The sequence below is a fragment of the Maniola hyperantus genome, chromosome 5, assembly GCF_902806685.2.
Source record: "Maniola hyperantus chromosome 5, iAphHyp1.2, whole genome shotgun sequence".
NCBI lineage: Eukaryota > Metazoa > Arthropoda > Insecta > Lepidoptera > Nymphalidae > Maniola > Maniola hyperantus.
Genome location: NC_048540.1, coordinates 2,943,241 through 2,970,802, shown reverse-complemented (window position 1 = coordinate 2,970,802; position 27,562 = coordinate 2,943,241). Strand labels below are relative to the sequence as shown.

The 27,562-nt window shown below is 38.6% G+C and overlaps 1 protein-coding gene across 1 annotated transcript in view; it reads left to right on the top strand.

Annotated features, from left to right (window-relative positions):
- The window catches only part of ko (Stork-head domain-containing protein knockout), a 240,075-nt gene that overhangs the window by 205,078 nt on the left and 7,435 nt on the right, over positions 1-27,562 (top strand). Inside the window, exon 6 of the mRNA XM_034968385.2 lies at positions 1,958-2,148. Within this exon, the coding sequence (XP_034824276.1) occupies positions 1,958-2,148 (191 nt within the window). The remainder of the gene's footprint in view (positions 1-1,957; positions 2,149-27,562) is intronic.

Here is a 27,562-nt window from a genome sequence, read left to right as displayed (position 1 = left end):
GAGGTCACCTCGTATCACCTGAAATTGAAAGTGCAAAAAAGATGTTTAGTAGCGTAATAAAAGTGCTTAGAACATGTTAAAAATTTTATTATTTGTATTTTTATTATTTGTATATATAGTCTGGGCAGTCTCGGTATAAAAGCTAGTAAATTACTTGTCCGGAATATTTATAAGTGCATGTATTTTAAACATAATATGGACGTTTAAATTCTGTTCAAAATAGAAAAGAAGAGAAAGCAACAATAGAGCATCGACAAACCCTCCAGTTCCAAAATTCCACATAAACTGCAAGTTGCAACTAATAACGAAATAATTATAACATAAGTATAAGTGTGTACAGTAAGTCTTAGAATAAACAACCCGAAGGTCCGTATTAGAAGACTAATATTGTTTCATGAAACTACAATCTATATATATAAAATTCAAAGTCCTGACTGACTGACTGACTGACTGACTGACTGACATATATATCAACGCCCAGCCTATACCGCTGATCCTAAAGACATGAAATTTGGAGGGTATATTCTTTGTAAAGAGTAGGTATCCACTAAGAAAGGATTTTTCGAAATTCCACCCCTAAGTGGGTTAAATGGAGGATGGAAGTTTGTATGAAAGTCGGTCGTTTTTCAAGTTATTTGCATGAAAATTGGTATCTTTTTTCTTGACGACTATGAGAAAATAAACCCCCCCCCCCCCACCCTAAAGGGATGAAATGGGGGTTAGAAGGTTATATCAAAATCCTATGTTTTTGAAGTTAGAGACGTGAAAATTGGTATTTAGATTATTAGCTTTAAATAATCTATAATCTATCTATATTTATCTATATTATATAAAATTTAAAGTCCTAAAAAAATGCCATTTGTTTCCTGTAGGCCACGCGGGCGAAGCCGCGAACAGAAGCTAGTTTACAATAAAACTTAAAGCTAACCTAATCTAATTACTATACAAATCATGCCTGCATGGAATGCCAAGAATACTGGCTGCATTTCCGCGCTGGGCAGCCAGGGTGATCCGTTGCGCTAAAAATGATCCAGCCCTTCTGTCACCAGATGAGGCTATTAATCGCGGTGAAATGTCTCGTAATTTTTTTTAGCATTAAGACTCCATAGCCCCAGCGTCTCCACGGAACAAAAATGAACCAATATTAAACATCTTCAGCAAATAGTTCACCAGCTCTCGGTCTTTGTGCCTGCTGGATTTTTTTGCATAACCAAGTAATAAATGCAAAATCCGTCTTCACGGTTGTCAATTAGCTTCAACTAGCTACAATAATGTCAAAATATCAGACATGTATTGTGTGACTTTCACTGAGGAAATACTTTAGAAATATGGTTTTTCAGATCAGTCTGTACCTACAGTCTTCTATTCTATTACGTAACTACGTATATGCTGGCGACATAACCTGGCTTCGTACTTTGGTTCTGTTACGGATCTCCTCATTTCTGATTGACCACTAGAGAAACTCCAAGAACAGCTAAGCAGCCTTTATAAAATACCTGAGTACGATTTTAGCTGTTCCATACATTTAATTCAAGCTGTATAATAGCCTAGTGGTTAGGACGTAAGCCTAAATCGGAGGTCGGGGATTCGATCCGGGCACGCACCTCTAATTTTTTGGAGTTAGGTGCGTTTTAAGTAATTAAATATCACTTGCTTTAACGGTGAAGGAAAATACCGTGAGGAAACCTCCATGCCTGAGAGTTCTCCATAATGTTCTCAAACGCGTGTGAAGTCTATCAATCCGCATATTATGGCCAGCGTGGTAGATTATGGCCAAAACCCTACAAATCCTTTTTTACACACAACACCAAAGCATCAGGTTCCAGTTCCTTAAGGCTTGTAAGTGCGAGTGAGAGGTCCGAAAAAAACGATGTACGACTCAGTTCGCACGTTTAGAATGGCTCAACTATAGACTAAACAGATATCATTAATTGAAAAACCACTTTAATGTCCCCAGACGCCGCCGCTCGCGATCACGGTCCTCCTCCCGCCACCACTCCACGGAGGACGAGTGCAGCTCCCCGCGCACCATCCTCATGTCCGACCAGGAGGCCCTGCACCAGCTGTACGGGGAGATCACCACAGTGCGCGACGGCGCTGTCACCCACCAGTGCGTGCAGACCAACCTAGCTGATGTTATTTGTGGAGGTGAGTAGTAAACTACCTATAGTACGCGACAGGTAGAGATAGCAATCGGGGAGGGAACGCCCCGCACACCCGCACAACCCCCACGCTAACCCGGTGCGGGATAGCGCGGGTGACGTGCGGGTGTGCTAGGCGTCCCTCCACCTCATACCCCGATTGCTATCTCGACCTGTCGCGTTCTGTACTTTTAGCTTTGTAACCTGTTTACCAGGTCATTTGGAAAAGGGATCCTAGATCAAAAGGTTGGTAACTATGGGTCTTGTTTTTTAATCCTGTAATAAAAAGTCATTCGGAATGAATTAGTTATGTGGCCCGAAAATAACCGACCGTCTCTAGACAAATTCGAATACCTATATTATATATACCTAGTTAGGTTAGGTTAGTTTGGTTAGTGAAACTAGGTAGGTACTTACAGTAGAAATGGGAGTGAAGTTCCTATTAGGAAATATGATCTACTTTACAAAAACAGTATTCGGCATAAAACTGTAAAATTCCCAAGCAGGTTGATATATCTTTTAACATTTACGAATATGCTCTACAAAATCGATAACGGTAGATAAACTTCGCCACTCCCGAAAACATCGAACGGGCACTATTAAGTTAGGTCAAGAAACAGCGAGCTAAGTCCGTGAAATTGCGCTCGACGCCGCCCGGTAGATCCGCAAATCCTCAAATCTCTTAACTGCAGGCAACAGTCCTCTCAAAAGCCTCCACGTCTCCTACAGATAAGTGCTATATTCCTTTGGACTTGTGGAAACAAAACAAAATGTAGGACAGGCCTGCAGTGCCCTGATTTACCGTCGCAACGCTTTGGGCTTCCACGATTTGCATTTACAATTTATGCCTAAAGCATATTATTATTTTAGTGGTCCCTAATTGAAGAGTGAAATGCTTTTGGCATTGAAAAGATTGAGTAGGTTCTTAGACTTCGTAACCAAGTTTGGATTTCTATTTTAGATAAAGGCTCGCTAATTTTTCTACAGATCAAACATAGAATAAGAATTTTCAAATGTTCATTTCATCGGAAAACAATTGTGTTCTGATAAATAATTATGAATTCTTCAGAACTTTATACCACGCTACGTGGGGTCGGCACACCATCTCTTTTTCTTCCACTCACTTCTGTCATCCGTCAACGCATTATCCACCTCTTTTACACGCATATATCCTCTTTCACGCAATCTGTCCACCTTTTCTTTGGTCGTCCTCTCCTCTTTTTTTCATCCACATTATGAATTGTAATATATATAATTAATAATCTAATTAAATTGTTCGTTATTATGGGCAATAAAAGCTTGTTTGATAGTAAAATACGAAATTAGTGCGGTTACGGCACTATCCACAAATCTGCGGTTAGCGTTTCCAACGTATCAAATTGTTGAGAGGTTATTAAATCGTTTGAATGATGATTCAATAATGTCTGGCGTTTAGGTACTAATTGGAATGTATTAAAACCTGTTTTTATTGATCAAAGCTTTTTTGTAGGTACTTGCGTTAAAACTTAAAATTAGCTCCCTTTTTTGACGGGGGAAATCTTCTTGAGATATGCGATCTCTTTAAGGAGCGATCGGATTATGTGGGATTTCTGCAAACTAAAACACCCTTAAGTGGCCATCTTCAGTGCATTCTAAAGAACGTGCGCTGGAGCCTCTCTTACTCGACGCCCAAAAGCAAGCATTGTCAGTACTATGAACAGAATTATTATAAAGAGATTGTTGGAAGAACCAAAACATGCTGGGGTCCCAAATCCAGAATCCCAATGTGCTTGAATGGTCACCCCGTACCGGAAAACGAGGCGTTGGAAGGGCCTTTTCTAGAGGACCCGCTAGGAGCCGCTGGGCACAACTGGTACAATAGATACCGTGTTCTGATCTTTCCAAGAGACCTATGCCCAGCTGTAGACATCTATCGGTTGAAACGACAAATGTAGCAATCTTCTAGCGTGTTTTATGCTCTTTATTTGAAAAAGGAAGTACACATGGATCATTGCAACGGTTGTTGTGAATTTTTAGCTAGGCATTCTTGTACTTGTTTTCTCATAGTGTTAGAGAATCCGCAAATAGAGTGAGTGCAATCAACACATCATAGCTATTAAAGTTCAGTGCTAACATTTGTATTTACCAATTTTAGTGTCAGGTTCCGTCTACTCAGAATCATACGGTACTCAACCATTTGACTAGTATGAAGAAGTTACTGTTAACCACAAATCTTCACAGACTAAGATTCGCTACCGATATACTTGTCCTTCCAACCCGATAAGCCATTATGGTCGCAATGGCTTTGAACTTGCGGAAGATAATCGCATGCGCATATCTCTCATAACAAGTTGCCAATTAGGGCATCTGGACTATGAACGTACCCGTTACTTCTTCCTTTTACGGGGACGCCACTGACATTGTACCTATCTTGTTATGCTTATCAGTGAGTTAGATAAAATTAGATGCGGCCATGGGATATCTATGTCCTAAGCTGTTCCTAGGGCTTTATTTGAATAATTGGATAAAAATATCTTCCGCTCTATCTATTTTACCTTCTTAATGGTTTCCCACGATACTAGAATTTCTAAAAAAAATATTTTTAGATCAACTTCTAAATCAGAAGGAAAGTTGCTCTTCCCTTCAGATTCTAGCTCCTCTCTGTTCTAAACTATATCTTACATCTATCCACCCCATCCGTCATCTAGTATGTGTACTGGGAATAGGACTTATAGAGAGCGCGCCACCATACACGGTCCTTCGCTTTCCTCATCCATCCACCTTTTTAAGATCGTCAGTCTAGCGGGCTGGAGGTCATCATACCACACTGCGCAATTGAACTATCTAAGAAGTAAGATCAATTTTTTTACAATTTATTGATTTCGAAAGTGTTGGGGTCCTTTATCAATATGATCTTGACGTTCTGGTAATCACTAAGTCTGTTGTTCGATCTTCTCCCATTATTATTTCATTATGATTTGCTAAGTGCCCGCGTTTCACGATTTCAACCGCGTATCTTTAATTATTTTCCCAAAGAATGAATTATTTATTAAGGGCATGAATAAATTCAGCTTTCGAATAATAATTGATAAGCCAAGTTACAAAAAAGCTGTTTTTACATTAATTCATGTATGTTTGCAAGCACTTTAGAAACTTAGAATGAGCCATAACGTGATCTCGTATAGCTACTTAAATCTCAATGTCCCAGCCCATGTCCATATTTGTGTTTCATAATTAGTTTGCACTACGCCTTCGGTGTGAAGTCAACTTGAGGTTGAGACATCATTAAACTACGTAACTACGAGTTTTCACACGCACATCTAGTCAGTAGTAAGCGACAGGACGTTCTTGGTAAAAAACAGCCAAGTGCAGGTCACACCCGCGCACCGAGGGTTCTGTACTACAGTCGTATTTTTTTGACATTCTGCACGATCAATCAAAAACTTATTATGCGTAAAAATAAATAAAAATCTGCTATACTAGTAGAATCTACAGGTACTGATGGAGAGTGAGCGGAACGCATCTCAGCGTTGACGTGTTCTGTCTCGACATTTAGATGTAGGGGTGTGCAACAGCATCTTAGCTTGCCCCTTATTGGAGCAGGCGAGGATGCTCTGCACACTACTATTTGCGGTTTTTAGTATTTAAAATTTAATAGACATATTAAGTTGATTTGACATTATCGCAATGCGATAAAGCCCCGTCAAAAATAAAGATTTAAAAAAAAAAGAATCTGCAGGCTCTCTATGGGTTGTTATGGGTTGTAAACGAAGCCGTCTTGCCTTCATCTCTCAATAAGGCGTAAGGAATTTGAAGCTAGTATTTAGGAACAAGTTCTATTGTTTGAATCGGTGTAATTTTTGGAACGTGGGATATTTATCATTTATCACACGTGCTTTCTTTAATTGAAAAACAATTGCAAGAATTGGAGCAACTTGTTAGAAAATGTTGATTGTTGGTGTTATCGTTATTATGCAAAAAGCTGATATAACATACTTGTAATCAGTACCCATATTATAAATGTGAAAGTGTGTCTGTTTGTTGGTTTATTGATTTCTTGGTTTGTCCTTCATTCACATCGCAACAGAGCAAAGGATCGACGTGATTTTTTGCATGGGTATAGTTGAAGACCTGGAGAGTGACATAGGCTACTTTTTATCCCGGGAAATCTAAGAGTTCCCACGGGATTTTCAAAAATCTAAATCCACGCGTAAGAAGTCGCAGGCATCAGCAGTTTTACATAATGAATAACTACCATGTATCACACCCATAATATTATAAATGCGAAAGGGTTTGTTTATTGGTTTGTTGGTTTACCTTCAACCTCGTCATCGATTTTTGTATGGGTAAAGTGAAAGACCTGGAGAGTGACATAGGCTTTTACCCCGGAACATCAAAGAGTTCCGACGGGATTTTTAAAAACCTCAATCCACGCAGACGACGTCGCGGGCATTAGCTAGTACCTATTATCATGAAATCCATGTTCAGTGCAGGTATCTATGTACGCGACAGGTCGACATGGCAATCGGATTATGAGGCGGGGAGACGCACTGCACACCCGCACAGCGCCCGCGCTCGGACAAGCGGGCGCTGTACGTGTGTCCACCCCAATTGCCATCCCGACCTGTCGCGTACTATATGTAGCTATCATTGTGTATTCTGAAGCTCTACTATAAAACAAGATAAGATTTAAGGATATGTGTGATTTAATCGCAAAATCGTTAGGTACCTATTTTTGATTAACACAATAAATTGCTTATCACCTTAAGGTCAATAGTGAACCGTATATTTATTTGTGACATTGTTCTATATCCGTATACAAAGGTCACAGCGGTCACACGAGTTCGTGACTTCGTCAATTTGTTTGGGAATCTTACGGTATTGTGAAATATGTGTACAACCGCGCGGTCGCAATAAAATAAATCCGATTCATTCCGTTAGATTGTACGATTAGCTTTTTTTGGTCACAGTTTAGCAACTATACAGTTGGAGAATGAATGTATCTACTTGTGCACAACCTCGGGACTTGTACAGTGCAGAACAACGTCACGATAACGAGCAGCGGCGCACAGCGAGTCCCACAAGGATACTATGTTATGCTTAGTTTATGTGATCAAAGTCTAGGAATATACAGTTGCGCAATGAATGTCTAGTAAAAAAATGTATCATCGCACGACGTGAGGGATTTCTGGCACATACCTATATAGAACCAGTGGTGGATTTGCCCTAAGGCCCAGTAGGCCCGGGCCTAGGACGGCCAGATATTAAGGGCAGCCAATCGTGACAAAAATCAATTTTGTTGCATCTAGAAACAAAAAAAAATTGCGCCTGCTGCGCTCGCGCTCCTATTTATCATTGGATTGTATTTTACTGACAAATCGAAAGGTAAATTTTTATTTACCCCAATCTCCCACCAATTCCTGGCTACGGCCATGATAAATGGGCGTTGAGAAAGAGCACAAGTAAAGGAATACATCCAAAAACCGTGAATTTGTGGTTACATCCCAAAAAAATATTTTTTAGTGAACACATTTTAATTATAGCGCCATTTTTGATTTGATGGCAGTCGTGGCATAACAAGTTTCCCAATTGTATGATTACTAGACTGTTTTTTTGATTGTTGACCGAATATGATTGATAGGCATGGAAGTGATCATATCATTATCTCTTGAGTGAGCTATTGTGAATTTAAAGATGGATATTCCGCTATTGTATTAATTGGTCATGGAGGTCATGGCTTGGGCTATTGACTACGCTCAATGATCTAAAATCATTGAGCGCAGTCAATTAAAACGGGAGTCGAATTTTGTTTATCATACAAAACTGCGTAGGTAGGAGTTTCTTGGTTCTTATACAGGATGTAACGAGAAAGCAAGCAAAATCGAAGACAAGTGATAGTACTGATGATTACCGATATGATACCTACCACAAAAAAAAAAACGCGAAAATATATTTAAAAATCCTATATTTTGTACTTTTGTATGGTACTCTTTATTCTCGTAACCGACAGGTGCAAGACTGCAATTTGTTACCACAGAGCTTTATTACCCTTAAAATATAGCCACTACATGCAACCTAGCAAGGCCACACACATCAAACCCTCTACCTGCAATTTATACATGCAAAATTGAGTCATATACCTAGTCTATTAAGGTCTTAAACGGATGCAAAATAAAGTTGTCACTTAAAACCTATGTAAGTAAAAAGATCAGTGGAAAGCCGGACCGCAAGGCAGGAAACGACTCTAATCAATCTTTACACCATTATATCTTTGAGACACGCGATAATCACCTTTATCAGACAGGAATAAGAGTTATAAGATTTGTGTTCGGTGTTAAGATAACGCGCAGTTGACGTTACAGATGATAGGTTCAGAAAAACATACCTACCTAGTAGAGCAAGATCCCGATAGAGCCAGACCTGCCTTATTTTCTGAGTAACAAAATATGTGGGGTAGAGTACCTAGTGTTTGTACGTAGCTTTAACGTTCGCATATTTGCTATCTTGGTCCAGGGGGTAGGCCTCGAGCCTCAATAGCTCAACCGGTAAAGGAGTGAACTGAAAACCAAAAGGTCGACGGTTCAAACCCTGCCCGTTGCACTATTGTCGTACCCTACTCCTAGCACAAGCCTGACGCTTAGTTGGAGAGGAAAGGGGAATATTAGCCATGTTAAATGACTAATATTCTTTAAAAAAAAAAAAAAATCAGCTGCTAAAGGTAGGTAGGTACGTAAAAACATTACCCACTTTTCTTAAAGTCTGAGTGCTGATTTTTATGTATGTTTTACAGCATACTGTTAACAGTTAATAATTAATACTGCCAGACCACGGAACAGGACTTCCGTGGACCGTGGGTCGTTATTCCCGCCAGTCACTTTAAGTTGGCTCAAGTTAGCAAATATGCGAACGTTAAAGAAAACAAACGTTTTAAAAAACATACAAACACTACTTTATCGCACACTTTTTCACACTTAATTCACTCTTCTTATATGACCTTTATTCAAGCCCAAAAAAAATTTCTTAAATTCATTAAAACCACTACCTACCTACTTATCTTGATAACTAAAAGTGACAAACTCTTACATCATTAATATCCACTCAAGAGCTTATAGATGTCATAATTATCACAGTTTTCCCTCGCTGGTTGATTCAGCATCAGTTGCAGTGGCGGGAAAATCGCGAACGGTCAGTGCTAATGACATGCCATTACTGTCAAATCAGAGATGACAGCTACGTGGAAAGTGAAGCGTCTTTCCTGACATCACTTTCCATGGGAGCTCCCGTTCGCAACGAAAGTGTTTGGAGGAATTCAAAGACATTATATACCCACCATAGACCAAAACTGTTTCATCTAAAAACAGTTTTTTCAGAAACTAAGAAAGCTGATTGATTGTTTTAAGAAAGAACTAAGAAAGATATTAAAATTTAAAAAAAAACCGGCCAAGTGCGAGTCAGTCTCGCGCACCGAGGGTTCCTTACTACAGTCGTACTTTTTCGACATTTTACACGACAATTCCCCCTTTGGTTTATACACGGCATCGTACCGGAACGCTAAATTGCTTAGCGGTATGACTTTGCCAATAGGGTGGTAACTAGCCACGGCCTAAACCTCCCACCAGACCAGACCAGACAAAATTTAGAAATTATAAAATTCCAAATTTCCCCTATCGGGAATCAAACCCGGGACCTCCCACTAATAATACCACAACGCCGGGGAGGTCGTCAGTCATCAACAGACATCGTGCTGTTCGACATCGCAAAGTTATAAAGGCTATGTTGCTTTGACGTCGTTTCGGCAAATATCCATTTTTGCCCAAGATTCGTTCATCAATATTATGCAAAATAATGAAAAAAATACTTGATCCTTGGTCCTGAAATGAATAAACAAACTGGTCAAGTGCGAGTGGGACTCGCACGCGAAGGGTTCCGTACCATCGTACAAGAAATAACATTTTCTATTTTTTTTGTTATGTAACCACAAATTCACGGTTTTCGGATGTTTCTATTCACTAGCACTTGTCCTATTAAACAATGATGTCTGCCAAACTTCATAATTCTAGGTCAACGGGAATCCCTTGAGTTTTGACATACTGCAGACTGACAACGAATTGTTTTTTTCTGGAGATACGGAACCATTAAAAATAACTAAATATTTCATAGGTACCTAGTCAATAACAATTACCTAGCTCGTATAGGCGTGCATTAGAAAGCCCTAACCCCTATATACATTGTTTGCAGGCCATTGGCACCGATTCCGTTGTCTTTCTCTAAACTAAATTTAGAGTATCTGCATCCTTTTCTTTTTAACAAGGCTAAAAAGGGACAGAACATTTAAAGATTCTAAATTTTAGTGCACGCTACAAATTTAAACAGTACCTAGGCTCGCGACTGTGCGCTAAAATCACGGGTTTTACCATCTAAAAATTAAATTTAAAACTGTCAAACTGCGTCTGTCCTTTTTATATTACATTAGTAAGAAGAGGATGCGAATACTCTAAAATTAGGATGTGCTCAGAATCAGTACCACTGTATACTTAATTTCGTTGACAGCTTTCTCGCAACCGTATCATTGTTCGGAAACACCTTGTTCATTACCGATTGTAATTGGACAATGTAGAAACTACAAAACAATATAATACGATGACTGACTGACTGACAGATCTACTGAACTACTGAATGATCTATCAACTGACTTACTGAATGATCTATCATCGCACAGATCAAACTACTGGACGGATCGGGCTGGGATTTGGCATGCAGGTAGCTATTATAACGTAGACATCCATTAAGAAAGGATTTTTGAAAATTTAACCCCTAAGGGAGTAAAACAGGTTTGAGTTGTGAAGAAAAAAAGGAAACCTGCATGCCTAAGAATTCTCAATTATGTTCTCAAAAGTGTGTGAAGCTATTGGCTTGAGGATGATGATGATGATGATTAGTGTTCTCCTAAACGCATACCTACATAATATTAGATATCTTGCTAATACAGTATTATTGAGAGGTTTTTAACTGTCTGGTGGGAGGCTTCGGCCGTGGCTTGTTACCACCCTACCGGAAATCTGCGCCGCCAAGCGATTTAGCGTTCCGGTACGATGCCGTGTACAAACCAAAAAGGCCATGGGTTTACCATTTCCAGGTTAGCCCGCTTCCATCTTAGACTGCATCATCACTTACCACCAGGTGAGATTGCAGTCAAGGGCTAACTTGTATTTAAATTGAAAGAAAAACTTGTAGTCTAGTTAGGTACTCAGGTATATTTTAACTTTAAGTCGTGGTATTCTAAAAGAAACTCATTTTCCGTAGGTAATAAATTGCGACCACTTTTCTCTAGTCCTAAACGTTTACACTCTTGACTCGGCATACTAAACTGAATGCGGTAGACCGCAGGTTTGCTTCCTGGTGTATTTGCTTATATTAATAACCATACAAAGTAATGCGCCTGCTTAAGCTGCTGAGAAAATATATTAAAGTAGGTAACTTTATGTAAGTTTTTCATGCTCTGTAAACTTGATTAGAATTAGAATTCAAAACATATTTTCTGAATAGAAAAAAAAATTATAGTTTTCAACTTTTTTCTCAAAATGTTTCAGGGTAAAAGTGTTTTCCGCCTCCCAAAAAAGTAAAGTAAAAAATATCGGAATTCAATGAATGAATGAACTTTTAATTTATATGCATCATATCATTCGAAGTAAAAAAACAAAAGAACAGAAAAATACAGACAGAAGTAAGATACAAATGGAAAAATGGACAGACTGCAGGTGGTGTCTAATTATACATCGATGTAATATACTTACATTCGAATAATTACACACATAAACCAACAGATATTATCATAAAAACATAACATATTTACTAGATTCTAACAACCTAAATTGAGAAATTTTGTGCTTATCTGCTGAGAAACATAAATTCATTTTTTAGAGAGAGATCAGAGAGATCAAAAAAAAGAATCCTCTACTTTTTGTATTAGCTAAATAATTATTTATTAGCCTAAGCCCTTTTCATTCTGAGAGGAGACCCGTGCTCAATAGTGGTCCGGCGATTAACTGAAATGAAAATATGATGATAGCTGTTGTTATAAGAAATCTCCTGATGTGAACTGTTATTGAGGTAACCTTCATCTTAAAGCGCATGCCGCTCAGAAGGCGGAGAGGGCGCCTATGGGGGAGGTATCGACGTGGTACCGGGACGAAAGCGATTCGGAAGAAAATGAAAACTATTGACCAGACTACCTATGCGGTATTTGGCAGTCTTCGGGCCTAGCGAAGATCAAACGTGAGTTGATCGTTGATATCGTGTAGGTAGTGTGCTTCTGTTCTTCTCATATCCCATATTGCTAGACTCGTTTTTGTATTACGCTTGAAGCCATTATTTCAGTCTGTGGACGTCCACTTACCATAGAGCGCCACCACATCCGGTCCTCAGCCTTCCTTATCCAGCCGCTTCCCGCCATGAGCTACGATCCTACTAAATTCGTTTTCAAATCAAATCAAAGTATTTTTATTCAATTAAACTTTTACAAGTAGGTACTTTTGAATCGTCAAATGCATCTATCACTGGTTTGGAATGCCTTTTCTACCGAGAGTTTGTGGTCAAAGTCAAAGTCAAATGATTTAAGTATTCAAAATAGGTAATATGTTAATCTCATTGATTGTCAAAATTGTTTATTTGTAAGATGGTATAGTGGTCATTACCCTTGAAGTCATCATTTTAGTCGGCTGACGTCCACTGCTGAAAATACTTTCCACAACCTTTCTCATCCAGCCGCTTCCCGCCATCGTCTTTATATCATCAGACCATCTTGCTGAAAGACTCGGACCCTCACTACGCCTACTTCTCAAATGAATGACAGCTAATAGATGTATTCGATACCATCGGCTTTTTTTTGCTGATCACACTAAAGTTTTTTTTTATATTGTTGTCAAGTCTTCACTCGTGTTTTTTTTAATTTATCAGCGAAAGTATATCGAACAGGACGGCACGGCATGTTGATTTCTAATGGGTAAAGTTATAGCGTTTAGGAACTATTGATTTTGTTTTTCCCTCACCAGATTTTACGACCAGATCCGATAATAACGAAAGCCAAAATTAAACGATACCTCCTAGGTAAGGTATCTTTGCTCTTGTAGAAAGAAGAGAGAAAAGGAGAACACTTTTCTTTTTGAGCACGGGTCTCCTCTTCGAACGAGAAAGGTTTGGCCATAGTCTACCATTACCTAGCGAGCCAAGTGCGGATTGGCCGATTTCACACACCTTTGAGAACACAGACAAATATATAGATGTCGGTGTTTGATAACATTATGGAGAACTGTCAGGCATGCAGGTTTCCTCACGATGTTTTCCTTCACTGTTAAAGCCAGTAATACTTAATTACTTAAAACGTACATAACTCCGAATGTACCTATTTACTTTTCAATTTTATAGAGGACGTAATATATCTGGAAGTGATAATTATTCCAAGATAGTATCAATTGCAGTGACAATAATAAACTCAACATTCTAATTGCAGGAATGCGGTCTCACTATGGAACATTGTAATAAAATCTAGACATTACAGTGAAACCCGAGCTTTATCTAACTCAGGGTTTCCCAAACTATGGGTCGCGACCCACTGGTGGGTCGCGAGCGAATATTGAGTGGGCCCTGCCTATAGTATCAGAAGATTCGTCACAAAAAAATAGTTTCAATCGTAAGCAATTAACGAAATTCTGGCTCTCGGTTGCTGGTAGTCATCCATGCCTGTTTGATGAAGCTATGAAAGTCCTCCTCCCCTTTACTACCTCATACTTATGTGAGGCTGGGTTTTCGAATATGGTGAACATTAAAAATAAATACCGAAATAAATTGGACTTATCAAACTCACTGCGATTAAAAGTAACTAAAGTTGAAGTTGATGTCAAAACTGTAATGGCGAAACATAGGAAACAATTTCATCCTTCCCATTAAATTTATATAATTAAGTAATAAAAGATTGTATTAAAACAGTTTGTTATTTCAAAAGTCCTTTATAAATATTGCTAACGCTTAAATTTCCTAGAGGTGGGTCCCGAGTTTGTAAACTTAAATCAGATGAGTCGTAGCCCAGTCAACTTTGGGAACCACTGATCTAACTAATCCAGGCTAATGCTATTCGCCTATTGGCGTTATGGTGCAGTCTTACGTAAGTCGCGTGAACTAGAAGGGGTAGTAAAAATGGTGATTTTAGATCTGATACCTATCGTTCAGACACGATAGTATTATAATTAACTTAACATTCGAATGTACTGATGTAATTTAGGAATTGATTTGCGGTCTTAGGTATTGCAGTGTTGTATCTGTAGTTAATTTGGTTTTTAGGTCCCAAAAATTTCATCGCAGTCATTCCACTTTTATAAGTTGAGCGCAAAGCGTTGAAAAATACCTAATCCTAAAATATCGCTTAAATGTCTTTGGAACTATAATTATTTCTTACCCATTAGCATTTCAGGTAGATTTTTATTTATTTGTACATAATATACTTACCTACTCGTAAGTATTTAGATTTTTTAAATTCCTTGGGAAGTCCTTTAAATTCCGGGATCAAAAGCAGCCTAGATTTCCGAGATGTTGTTTTTTTTTTCAGTGGAAAAAGTAATCTATGTCCTTCCCCGGGAAGCAAGCTAGCTCTATATCAAGTTTTGTCAAAATCGGTTAAACAGATGGGCCGTGAAAAGCTAGCTAGACAGACAGATAGACAGACTTTCGCAATATACATAAGAATAGTGCATATGAATTTGTAAGTAGGTAAGTACAGCATAAAGCGTCGAAAAATACGTAGGTATTCCTAAAATGTCGTTTAGAAGTCTATATTTTTCACCTATTTCATTAGAATTTCGAAGACTACAGATATCCGTTTTAATTTAATTTTTTTATACATAATAATATATTATTATTAGTCACAATATAACTATAACCATAACATAAATAACAATAAAAGAAATCCTAATAAAGTCTAATGAAAGCAATAATAATTGAATCTATCGTTTCTCTAACTAGGTTACCATCAAACATTCTAAACCGTGTGCTTAGTATGAGATTTTTCATCGCACCTACGTTCATAGGATTCGAGCGTCGAAATACAATGACGTTACAGTAAAATGAAACTAAACTTCCTTGATTTGAAGTCAGAAATTCAGTTGGTACCTACCACCGATTAAAATTATAAGTTTCAGCTTTAGCCGCTAGAGTTCCGCTTTAGAACTATACATAGCCATGATAGTTTATTAGTATTTATTGGTTAAGACGTCCGCCTCGAACCCTAGAGTTCACACACCTCTAACTTTTCGGAGTTACGTGCGTAATAAACAATTAAATATCATTTGCTTTAACGGTGAAGGAAAACATCGCGATGAAACCTGCATCTCTGAGAGTTCTCCATAATGTTCTCAAAGGTGTGTGAAGTTTGCCGATCCGCACTTGGCCAGCGTTGCGAACTATGACCTAAGACCCTGAATATTCTGAGAGGAGACCTAGAGATCATGATGAAAGTTTCCACTTTACTTTAACGCTGAAGTATTTCGATGCTCGAATTCGATCATCGTTGGTGAGATGTAAGTAGCCATACTAAGAACAGCGATTTATTTTCACCTAGTAACAAAAATTGTGTATCAAATTTCTTAATAGATTGGCGTTCGTTACCCGTCCCCACAGTAATCACTTCAAATTATTTTGTGCTTTCGATGACTTTCGCTCTTTTCTATTTTGAACTAATTTGGTGTCATCAGTTAGTTCTATTTATTGATGTTATCTGTTACTTTCTTACAAATGACTAGCTTATGCTCGCGACTTTGTCCGCGTGGACTACACAAATTTCAAACCCCTATTTCACCCCCTTGGGGGTTGAATTTTCAAAAATCCTTTCTTAGCGGATGCCTACGTCATAATAGCTATCTGCATGCCAAATTTCAGCCCGATACGTCCAGTAGTTTGAGCTGTGCGTTGATAGACCAGTCAGTTAGTCATTCAGTCAGTCAGTCAGTCACCTTTCCTTTTATATATTTAGATTCGTGCTTTTTACCATTTTTTAGTATTAATAGTTTTTATTCCATTGTAAATACTAGTAGTTAGTTACTAGATATAGTTAGTACTAGATAGTGATAGTAGTTTTAGTTTAGCGGACGCCTACGTCATAAGAGCTATCTGCATGCTAAATTTCAGCCCGAACTGTCCAGTAGTTTGAGCTGTGTGTAGATATATCAGTCAGTCACCTTTTCCTTTTACATAATATATATTTAGATAAAGTGCATGCCGTATAAAATGTGTTCTCGCTGATAAGCAAGAAGATACAGAAAACCGCATGAGAAAAGAAGAAATATCTAGCTGTCTACAAATGCGGTAGTTTAAGTCCTTATGTACGCATTTAACGCATTACTTCACTTCCTTTTTACATAATAATATACACAATATTATTGTTATTATCACTTAAAAGTCGCAAAAGATTGGTCAAGACCACTGATGTCATGGTCAAGATGCTGTGAGGTTGTACAACAAACTTGGTAGGTTGAGAATGTCAGTATAAAAACTTTAATCGCTTGATGTAGCATGTTATCGCTAATTATTTCCTATTTTAGCTACAAGCGATAGATGCATTTCGTTATTTAGGTCTCCCTTAGTATAATCAATAATATTGGCAGTAATTAATTAAGTTTAACTCGACGAACATTTAGGTTAAATGTTCGTGAAATTAACTTAAGCCAATTCGAAATCCGTAATGAGGTGTTGCGTCTGAAATCCAAGGTAAGTAAACCCATTTCACAAAAGACGTTTTCTAACACTGACGTCAATACAAATAAGGTAGCTTTTGACACCACTAATCAGCTTTTTGTACACTTTAGTCATAAAAGCGTGACGGAAAACGTAGAATTGATGAAGGGCCGAAAATCCATTTTGTACGGCCCTCCAAACAATTTAACATGATTGTCAAACAGTAGCAATGGGTACCTACCAAGAATATGTAAGCCATCTGTAGTCGAACAGTCTGGCAGATTGTTTGATGTCTTTTAACGGCAAATCCGCTGTACCAATCCTGGTGTTTGGAACTAAGATAACATTGATTTGAAAAAATACATCATTAGGATCTAGAAAATTGTACCAGACAGCTCAGTAGTCAGTCTAAAATGCTGTTTTCCCATACTTTAGCGTTATAAATCTGAAATAGTGTGCTTAAGTGTCTGTCGTCTTTAATATTTCCTTTAAATTAGTATGCATTGCTACTTAAGATAGATGTCAGACGTAGGCGCCGAGCCATATAAGCTAAATCTGACCTGGAATCCACAGCGGGTCCTAGTGACCTAAGCCACTGACACTAAGTCAAGATGTTGACTCGTCTAGCCAAATACGGTCTAGGAAAGTCATGAATTAACCATGTAATTTGTTTACTGCTTTAATTGGAAAATTACAACTGGAAAAATTCCTTTAAATTAGAACAAAACTAGAAGGATTATGAAAAGCTTTTCAATTGAACGAATAACCTGTTTGTTCGCTATTCATATTAAAAAATCGCATTCAAATCGGTCAAGCCAGAAACGAGCAAATCGCGCAGTTTTATTTTAACCGGCTTCAAAAAATGATTTTTTGAAGCCGGTTAAAATAAAACTGAAATATTATGTGCAGGAAAGTATAAAATACAAATCACCAAAGTTTTAGATAATTCTAATAAAGTCAGTTAACCGTCAAAAGTTAAACTATGTGCCCTAGCCCCGGCGGTTACGCACTCATCCGATCCGAGTCCGTGAAAATACGTTACTTTTTGTTTTGTAGGGTAGCTTATAACATATGTCGTAGATAATCGCTGGTATTCTCACGGATGACGAATAGAACTCGGATGACGGAAGTGAAGTGCGGAATCGCCGCGAGTTTTTTTACTAGTATGGTTTTTTCTCATACAACGAACTGTAATTATAGCGAATATTTTCTTATAATAGGTATATTTTTTAGTTTTAAAATCCTCGGAGCAGGCAGCGTAGAGTCTTTCACACTCATTAACCAGCGGTTCCGCTATTAGCATTGATGAGTTTTTTTTGCTGAAATCTAACCGCGAAAAGTAATTTACGAAAATTGGAAAATTAAGAGTCACCTTGACTCCCCGTGACTCCTTGGTTTTACACGGTCGTTAAACACAATGATTATTTACCTATTATTTAAACTAAATCATCGAATTATGTAAGGTAGAAAAGTGTATTTGGATGTCTTTAAAACAAAAATAATAATTTGATCATAGAACTAAACTAGTAGGTGAGATGCTATTTCAAACAAAAATCATGACACTAGACATCAAGTTGTAAGTAAAAATGAGTTGCAGCCCTCAAAAATAGAATCCCTCGATGGAAGCTTGGTTTCCATTTTGTTCAAATAAGTGGAAATTATTAAATTCCAAATCTCTACCGGTAATCGAACCCGGAACCTCCCACTAACAAGACCACAGCGCATTTAACCACTGCGCCAGGGAGGTCGTCAATCTCACAATACGAGCGATCCTCCCTCAGCCTTTCTAGGTGTGTGTTAGTAGTATTACCACATAACTAGTCCTACCCATTTAATTTCTATTTATATTAGCCGCATGACTCCGCATGTCCGGGTAAAGCCGGACACACTCAGGCTTTTTGGTTTCATGTACGGCCAAATTAGACGGTGTCCGGCCTGTCCGGCTTTTGTTAGGCTTTTTAAATTTGACAATTTTTTACATTTTGCAATAATAGTAGGTGTGAATAATGATAGGACTGGTTCATTCATTAGGTTTGTTTAATTTTGTTTAGTTCAAATAAGTACCTAGTATTAATAAGTGATTATTAAAAAAAGATTGGTTAATTTATTTTATTGTTATTTTATTAGAATTTGTGGAGATTTTAAGGTAAAAAATAGAAAAGCCTTGTTTTTTTGTGTTATAAGACCGAAAAATTAAGATTGTCCGGCCTTTTTACCCAAATGTCCGGCTAAACTGGCTGGTCTGTTCGGCTTTTCGGTTTTAAGATCTGGCAACCCTAGCCGCATCCATGAATGAAATAGTCGATCAAACAGCAAACCAAGCCATCAACAAATTTTATAGCCGTAGTATATCAAGCTGGTAGATCAAAGAACAGGAAGGACATAGTCCAATTTCCTGCTCACAGCCTCCAATCATTATAACGAGCTACGAGCATGGTTGAGATTTAACTAAGTTAAATTGGGTAGTTACGTATTTATATTCAGTATTTTTAAACGCTCTCTCGGTCGCAGATAAATTAAGACAAAACTTTGATTTGGATGAATGTGACAAGAAAAATGTATTAATTAGTACCAGATGTAGAAGAAGTTTATAAGTAAACTAGCTTATGCTCGCGACTTCGTCCGCGTGGACTACACAAATTTTAAACCCCTGTTTCATCCCCTTAGGGGTTGAATTTTCAAAAATCTTTTCTTAGCGAATGTCCACGTCATAATAGCTATCTGCATGCCAAATTTCAGCCTGATCCGTTCAGTAGTTTGAGCTGTGCGTTGATAGATCAGTCAGTCAGTCAGTCAGTCACCCTTTCGTTTTATATATTTAGAAGAAGAAGAAGATTATTTTGAGTAGGTAGGTATGACTGGGATTAGCATACTCGACCACTGACGTAGCAATCATTCAAGCTCACTGTTCCACTCCACCAAATGGTTGTCATTTATTACCATATAAATAGAAGTGACGCCGGCGCACGGGCGGCATATCCTTGTATCTTCAAATAAATGCACTTTGCAGTTGCATTCCAGCGGTGACCCAGATCTGTGCAGCACCGGCCACATCCGTTTCATTAAAAATAACATCGCTTTCATTAATAAATACTTACATGCTTAATTCTGTCTGATATCAAAGTTGAAATTTAAGACTCCTGGCACTTTACGATTTCTTTAAGTGAAGTTAAAAAGCTTTGGAGCTTTGGATAACCCAGTGCAGTGGTTAGGAGATCTAAGGATTTGTTAGCAAGTCGTCCCATTCGCAACTCGTCCCGTTCAGTGGCGTAACTAGGTAAACAAGGGCCCTGGGGCAAGTCAAAAATGGGGCCCCACTGCTATCTAAGCTGGTTAGGTTTAGGTAAATATACAAATACATTCACAGAAAGAATTTAGGGGAATTCCCTAGGAACTTTCGAATTATCATGAAAATGGGAGAAATTTTCAAAACTTTAGTTCGATCGAGATTTTCTGGTAAGGATTCGAGGACCCCCCGAGCTTTAGGGCCCCGGGGCACTGCCCTGTCTAGCCCCTAGGTAGGTACGCCACTGGTCCCGTTCGCATCTCGTCCCATTCGGAGCTCTTCCCGTTCACGACGTCGCACCCTATTATTTAGACTATGTCCTAAACCCTACTCATGGAGAGGAAACCCATGCTAAAAACAAAAGCGTTCCATTTTGCAGGTTCTTCATTGTCAAAATACCAACATTTAAGAGAATCGTCTAGTTGTAAATTTTCATACAAAAAGTGATAACGTTTTTCTCCCCGTAAATACAGTCCAACTAGCTTATGCTCGTGACTTCGTCCGCGTGGACTACATACATTTCAAACCCCCATTTAACCCACTTAGGGGTGGAATTTTGAAAAATCCTTTCTTAGTCGGTACCTACTCTTTACAAAGAACACACCCTCCAAATTTCATTTATCTAAGACCAGCCGTTTAGGCTGTGCGTTGATATATATAAATCAGTCAGTCAGGACTTTGAATTTTATATATATAGATTTTCATAATTTTTTTAAATGTAGATATCTGAGGTTCGAACCACGGACCTTCCGAATAGAAGGCCGACGTCTTAACCACTAGGCTATCACCGCAAAAAGCTATTAAATTAGTTAGTTACAGCAACTCAAAGCTGCTCCCAAGTCAGTGGGTACAGGCAGGCAAGGCAAGCTTTAAGTTATTTACTATACGGTTTTTGCTAATTATTAAGCTAGTGCTCTATGCAGTAATTTTATGAAAGTGAACGCTCCTGTCAAAATTATCTGAAAAAGCAAAAAAGCGCAGAAGAACATGGTAGGTATAGGACTACTTTTAGACCTGTCATTGAAGAGATTTGTGCACAAGCGTATTAGCCCCATTATCTGATGAAATCCACCTATCTTTTGCTAATGCACACTTGTTTAGCACAAAGACAATATAAATTAAACATACAACTACTTAGGTAGTCCTTATCTATAACCCCATTTAACAATGGCCAGCTGGTCACTTAGCGGCGAAAATTTCACGTCTTATACCAACTTGAAGTGACAGATCCATTATACTTATTAGAAAAGCGATGAAACCCGGATATTAATATGTATGTTAATGTGTTTTTGTTTGCGATACTACCACTTAAGGTTTGTTATGATTGGGAGCAATAATATAAGGCATACGTTAAGATACCTATCTATTTTGAGTCGATGACCATTGCGCTCGAAATAAGCTGAATTCTCGACATTATATAGCTAACTTGTATCGATAGTTATAAAAGCGCGGGCATTGCTTGATTAAAAGTTTCCAGTAGTATTTTCATCATCATCATCATCATCATCATCGTCATCGTCAACCGATAGACGTCATAGGATATACAGTACGCGGCCGAAAATAATGTAATCTACTTTTAGAAGAAGATAGCGGATTTGTAGAGCATTGTCTTTGTCGTTGAGACCGACAAAACATGATATAGGTATTTTTATTTATTTTATTTATTTTATATCTAATTAGAACGGCAGTGCCACTTACACTAACTAGATGATTAATAATAAATTTAAATACAAATAAAGGTACAAGAAAAAAGACATAAAATATAAAACGATAAAAAATCAAAGAATTTTGAATATGTACGCTGAGAACATTGAATGACATATTCATGCAATGCTCTCAGAGTACTTCAGTAACTCCCGAACCAGTATTATAGACCCATCATTAAATGGGTCCCATTGAGCATTATTGTCCAAAAGCGCGTTGAATGATGCTAATGAACGGGGTATAGGTGACATAGATCTAGCAACAGTGCGATGATGTGGGACCACGAAAAGTTTATTTTTTCGTGGACGAAGATTACTGTTGGATTCAGGGACACGTATGCGACACAGTTGGTCATGAAGTTCTGGAGCATTAACATCTCCTCGCAAAATTTGACACATAATTTTCAGTTGGTCGCAAATGCGTCTGACATCCAGGGAGTTGAGTATAAGTGACAGAGACAACGCTCTACAAAGCCGAAATGACATTCCAAAGGCCGATGTACATTATTTTCTGCCGCGTACTGTAGGTCTCTTATATAGGGACTTCCACACGCCACGGTCTTGCGCCGCCTGAAGCCAGCGGCTTTCTGCGACTCGTTTCATGTCGTCCATCCACATTCAACCTAAACCTAGTGGGGGGTCTTCTAACACTGCACCGACGAAGAGTAGTATTTTTCATATCAAACATTATTTTCCTGTAGGTAGGTTTTAATCGTTTGACATAAAAAGCCTTTTTTCAGCTAAAATATTTTTATAATCCATCAAAATAAGACATCATACATAAATTACCTACGCCTACATTTTTACAGGCGTTAAAATGCGCCCACATTAATAAATCAAACCGCAATATCGCCATATGCTGTGTGTACGTACCTACTACGCTGGTGGCATTACATTTAATTATTTATAACTCTAAGTACCTACACGTAATTCAAAAGCTAGGAACACACTATACAGAGTGTTACCAGAACGCTAGCAAAAACTTAGCGTTAGTGTTATACTACCTAAACACAACAACCATTTGCCTCATTTTGTTGTTTTAGTGTTATAGTATTTTCGACATCGCAACGTTTGTGCGTGCAAAACTCAGGTCAACGCCTCGCCTACGACGTGGCATTGACTCCGAATGGCCTACTTACGCAACGTTCGTTGACCTCTAGCGTCAGTCAGATGTTTTATTTGCAATATATCGTGAACTTTTACAAAATATGGGTTTTATTAGATGTTTTCGCGTTTTTTTTAATGTTATCAGTAGTGTCACATGTCTTGGTTTCGCTAGCGTTCTGGTTACATCATGTATAAAAACCCCTTTTAAATTCAGCTAGCAATTAGTGTTGCAGATTTTTTTCATATTGAATCTATCACGACTCATGACGATTAGAAACAAAACTCGGACAGCTAAAGGCTGCTTAACACCAAAGCAACAAGGACCGACTATGCGGCATAAGACAATGTACCTATTCATATTTTATTTTTATAACGAGACAACATCGGGCTATAGAATTAGAATATTACGGTACGAGTAAGACATCCACCCCATATTCATTTTTTTTCCAAAAAATTTAGCCAGTGTCACTCGGGATGGTGTAAGAATTCTAACGGTACCCCACACATCCAAATCTGTTCAAGAATTAAGAAGTTATGGTGGAACAAAGAAACCCTGAAAACATTCCACTCTTTTTTTTGTCGGGCAGTCGTGTAAAAAGATGAATATGCATGTGGAAGGAAAAAGAGGAGAGGAAGACTAAAAAAAGGTTGATGGATTGCGCGAAAGGGCTGTTCAAAAGTCGCACTTCGTGGAGTAACACTGTGACACAACGGGAAAAAATTCCTCTTGAGTACTAGTGTGACACAAAGGGAATTTTATTTTCCCGATGAGTCACACCACTTGAGGATATGCATGTAAAAGGGGTGGATAATGCGTTGACGGATGACAGAAGTGAGTGAAAGAAGAAGACATGTTGTTCCGACCCACAGACCACCACCTATAGACGCCTAATAGCCGAACACCCTCGCTCGCCAAGCTTAGGCACTTGCTTAGCATAAAACTCGGCCCACGCCCGTTCGGTATCCTCATTCCGCACATTGTTTTGATTACCTGACTTTCAAGTCCACCAATCACAACAAAGCATTCTCCCCTGTCCCCCGCCAACATTTTACGATTTTGTTTCATGCAAAACCTTGTATATGCGTACTTTAGGAGTTGAATTCTCTGTGTTCCGACCCCACGTAGCGTGGGATAAGGTCAGTTAAGAAGTCGTGTAAAAACGTTGAATGTGCCCGTGGTGTAGACCTAGCTTGAGCTTTAAACCGAGTTGGTAGCAGTGATTTGATGGTCTAATGTTTATTTTCAGCTCGTTCACAAGTGCACTTGTGTTTATATTGATGCGTATCATCTCTGTAGGTTGTTCACCTCGGCTTCCTCATGCCGTATGCGATGAAGGTCATGGCTTTCGCATTCCTTTTTGTTTCCGTTTACTCTATTTTTTTAATTGAACTACTTGTTTTCCGGATAGGAAAAATGTTGGATTTCCTTTTTGAGTTAGGCGACTTTACCAGCACATGTAAAGATGTTTTATCTGATGGTAAGCTTATCTGATGCTTACACATTTTTGTTGTGTAAAGTGAGGAAATTTTGTGTTATCCGACTTTCTGTAGGAATAGATTCTACTCACTTTGAACGCGTTAAAGTTGGAAGTTGACGGAAAAGTGGACAATTCCGAAATGTCCTCAGACCGCAACGCTGTCATTCTCAGAATGCGTTCCCGTCGAAGCGGAGCAAAGCGGCGTCATCTAACAATCACCTGACTGATTGAACTATATCATCTAACAATCACCGCTCAGTTCCGCTTCAGTGGAAACGCACCCTCGCTAGTTCCAAACGCGGACTCGCTAAGGTCGTCCAAAAAACATTCCCCTGACCTCATAATCCCTCCGCCTGTCTGTCAGCGGACTGCATATCTCGTGAACTGTAATAGGTAGAGTTTAATTTTCACAGAATGTGTATTTCTAAATTCTAATGCCACTATAACAAATAATAAAAAATATCAAAATGGCCGCCATTAAAATAAAATAAAAAAACTAGTGTTATTCCTTGTACGATGGTACGGATTACGGAACCCTTCTGTGCGAGTCCGACTCGCACTTGACTGGTTCATGACCCTTATCATAGTAGGTAGGTAGCTAATTTGCTAAGTGATTCAGCCGTGTAGCTAGTCATACTCAAGCGGCTCAATAATCGAAATCGCATGTAATCTCTTCTTACTCAGGTAATCTTATCAGCTAAGTGCACTTACCATCTCTATTGGAAGCTGGCACACGACACAAAGGAACACATCTCTCTATATTTATAAACGCTACGCCTATTAATGTTACCTACCTCTTTAAGCCACCTACCTACTCATATAGATATTCTTATAATAATTATTTATTATCCGATATACTTACGTCCACTGCTGAACATAAGCCGCCTGAATTAAGACACGTTTGATATTGAATGATATTGAATATACCAACTTTTATTCTTCAGTACAAAATTATTGGATTATGGTGGTAATCCAATAATTTTGTAGTGTAAAACACAACACACACAGAAAAATTTATCAAATCAATTTATTGCTTACTAGATGATACCCGCGACTTCGTCCGCGTGGATCTAGTTTTTTAAAAATCCCGTGGGAACTCTTCATTTTTCCGGGATGCTATATTTGTACCAAATTTCGTCAAAATCGGTTGAACGGTTGAGCCGTGAAAAGCTAGCAGACAGACAGACACACTTTCGCATTTATAATATTAGTGTGAAAGTACGGGGCGAGGTCGCCATTCTAGCACATTGGGACCTCAACTTCGGTTTTTCGAACTATGTGCCCTGTCTTATACTATACCTACTAAAGTAGGTAGTTAACTATACATATAGTGCCTTTCCTAACAATGGTGGTTTTAAAATATACAAACCTAACTGAGATTTGTTTTTGTACCATGTATTTGTTTGCATGGTAATGCGCAGTCAAAGGCCTCGTGTTTAAATTTGCACTAAGTACTTGTTTTATTTATGCATACTATAAGCAGTTAGGTAGTACGCGACAGGTCGAGATGGCAATCGGGGAGGAAACGCTCTTCACACCCGCGCTAACCCGGTGCGGACGAGCGCGGGTGACGTGCGAGTGCGCGGGGCGTCTCCCCGCCTCACACCCCGATTGCCATCTCAACCTATCGCCGACGATAGGTACCTACCAGTGACTTTGCTATAACAAAAACACTCATGCAACCCTTCAAGCCTTTAAACGTAAAGCTCTTTGGGTTCTAAAATGCTATGCGACGTCAACAATGTGGAACGTCGAGACTCCCTAGAGTCGATCAAAACACTTCAGAAATTCGAGAGCACTCTAGAACGCGTAGAGGCAGGGTGCTTGCAAAATGGCAAGCAACTCTGAGACCGGAGTGTACATGACAGCCTATTGATGGCGAAACAAACAGTGTTATGAAAACAATAGCAAACTCACAGCCCGAGTTTGTACTTTGTAGCAAGCTGCTACCGAGACGTATCCATATGATGGCATTTGTATAATTTAACTGTCTTAAAAAAAATCTACGCAACATAGTTTGTACCGATTACCGAATAACATTGAGAACCTCTTCCTTTAATTCTTGGATTTGTTTAAAACAAAGAGAGATAAAAGTTTATTGAGAATATTGTGCCTAAGATCAACAGAGGACAGAAGTTACTGTGAAATGGTTTTTCTATAGATCTGGACAGAGAATAGAAACGCCAAAAACTTGCATCTTTTACTCATTCGTCTTCATCGTCTACACTCCATAAACATCTGCAGCTGGACATAAGTCTCTTGTATTGTAGGGATTTACACAAAACACGGGTTTGCGTTGACTCCAGCAACTTGGTAAAATCCGACCAACGATGCGTTTTTAGTGCGGACTGCGGAACCACAGTAAGTAAAGATTATGGAAGTGCCTACCTACACTTTTTAATGTAAGTCATAGACTTGATTTGACTAAGAAAATCGACCTGAATCTAAATTAATGCATTCCAGGGACTCAACCCTAGAACTCTGGTTAAAAGAAATTTACCTACGTGTCGATGTAAAATAAGTGGATGATAAAATCGTCTACCGCTTCGCACATTCGGTTTTATTTCATTCCTGGTCTAGCTGGGGTTGAACTCAAATGGCTCGTGTCACATTCCGGTCTATTTCTGTAATTGTAACGGAACGCATGGCGGTATTTTAATGGAGAAGGATTCCGCTTAACTGACGGATTAGACACCGGCGCGGCGTCTAGCATCTACATACATGCCATATTCCACGGACGTGCAAAAATTGGAACCAGCTTCTTTTCTTTTAGCCTTCTTCGTCGTTTCAACAAAGCTTACCCATCCCATCTGGAATAGTTTCAGTGACTCATCGACAAATATCTTCGCTTAGATACCAAGAATTGTCATTCATGCGCGGCCAAGCAATTGGTTTTCTGGGACTAAGTGGATCGATAAAACTTGGCATAAAGTTATGATACGGGGTTATTCAATGTGCTGATAAATAAATTTCTTAAAAGATTGCGATTTGCAACTTATTGAGCATTTCTCTGGTGTTGGGCGGCACTACTCTCTAATTGGCCTGCACGCCTGCAAGTTACGTAAGCGGCAACCAGAAGGATTTTTGAAGGAAACGAAGATAGGCTTTTACTAAATTTATATTCTTAAATCTTTACATTTTAACTTA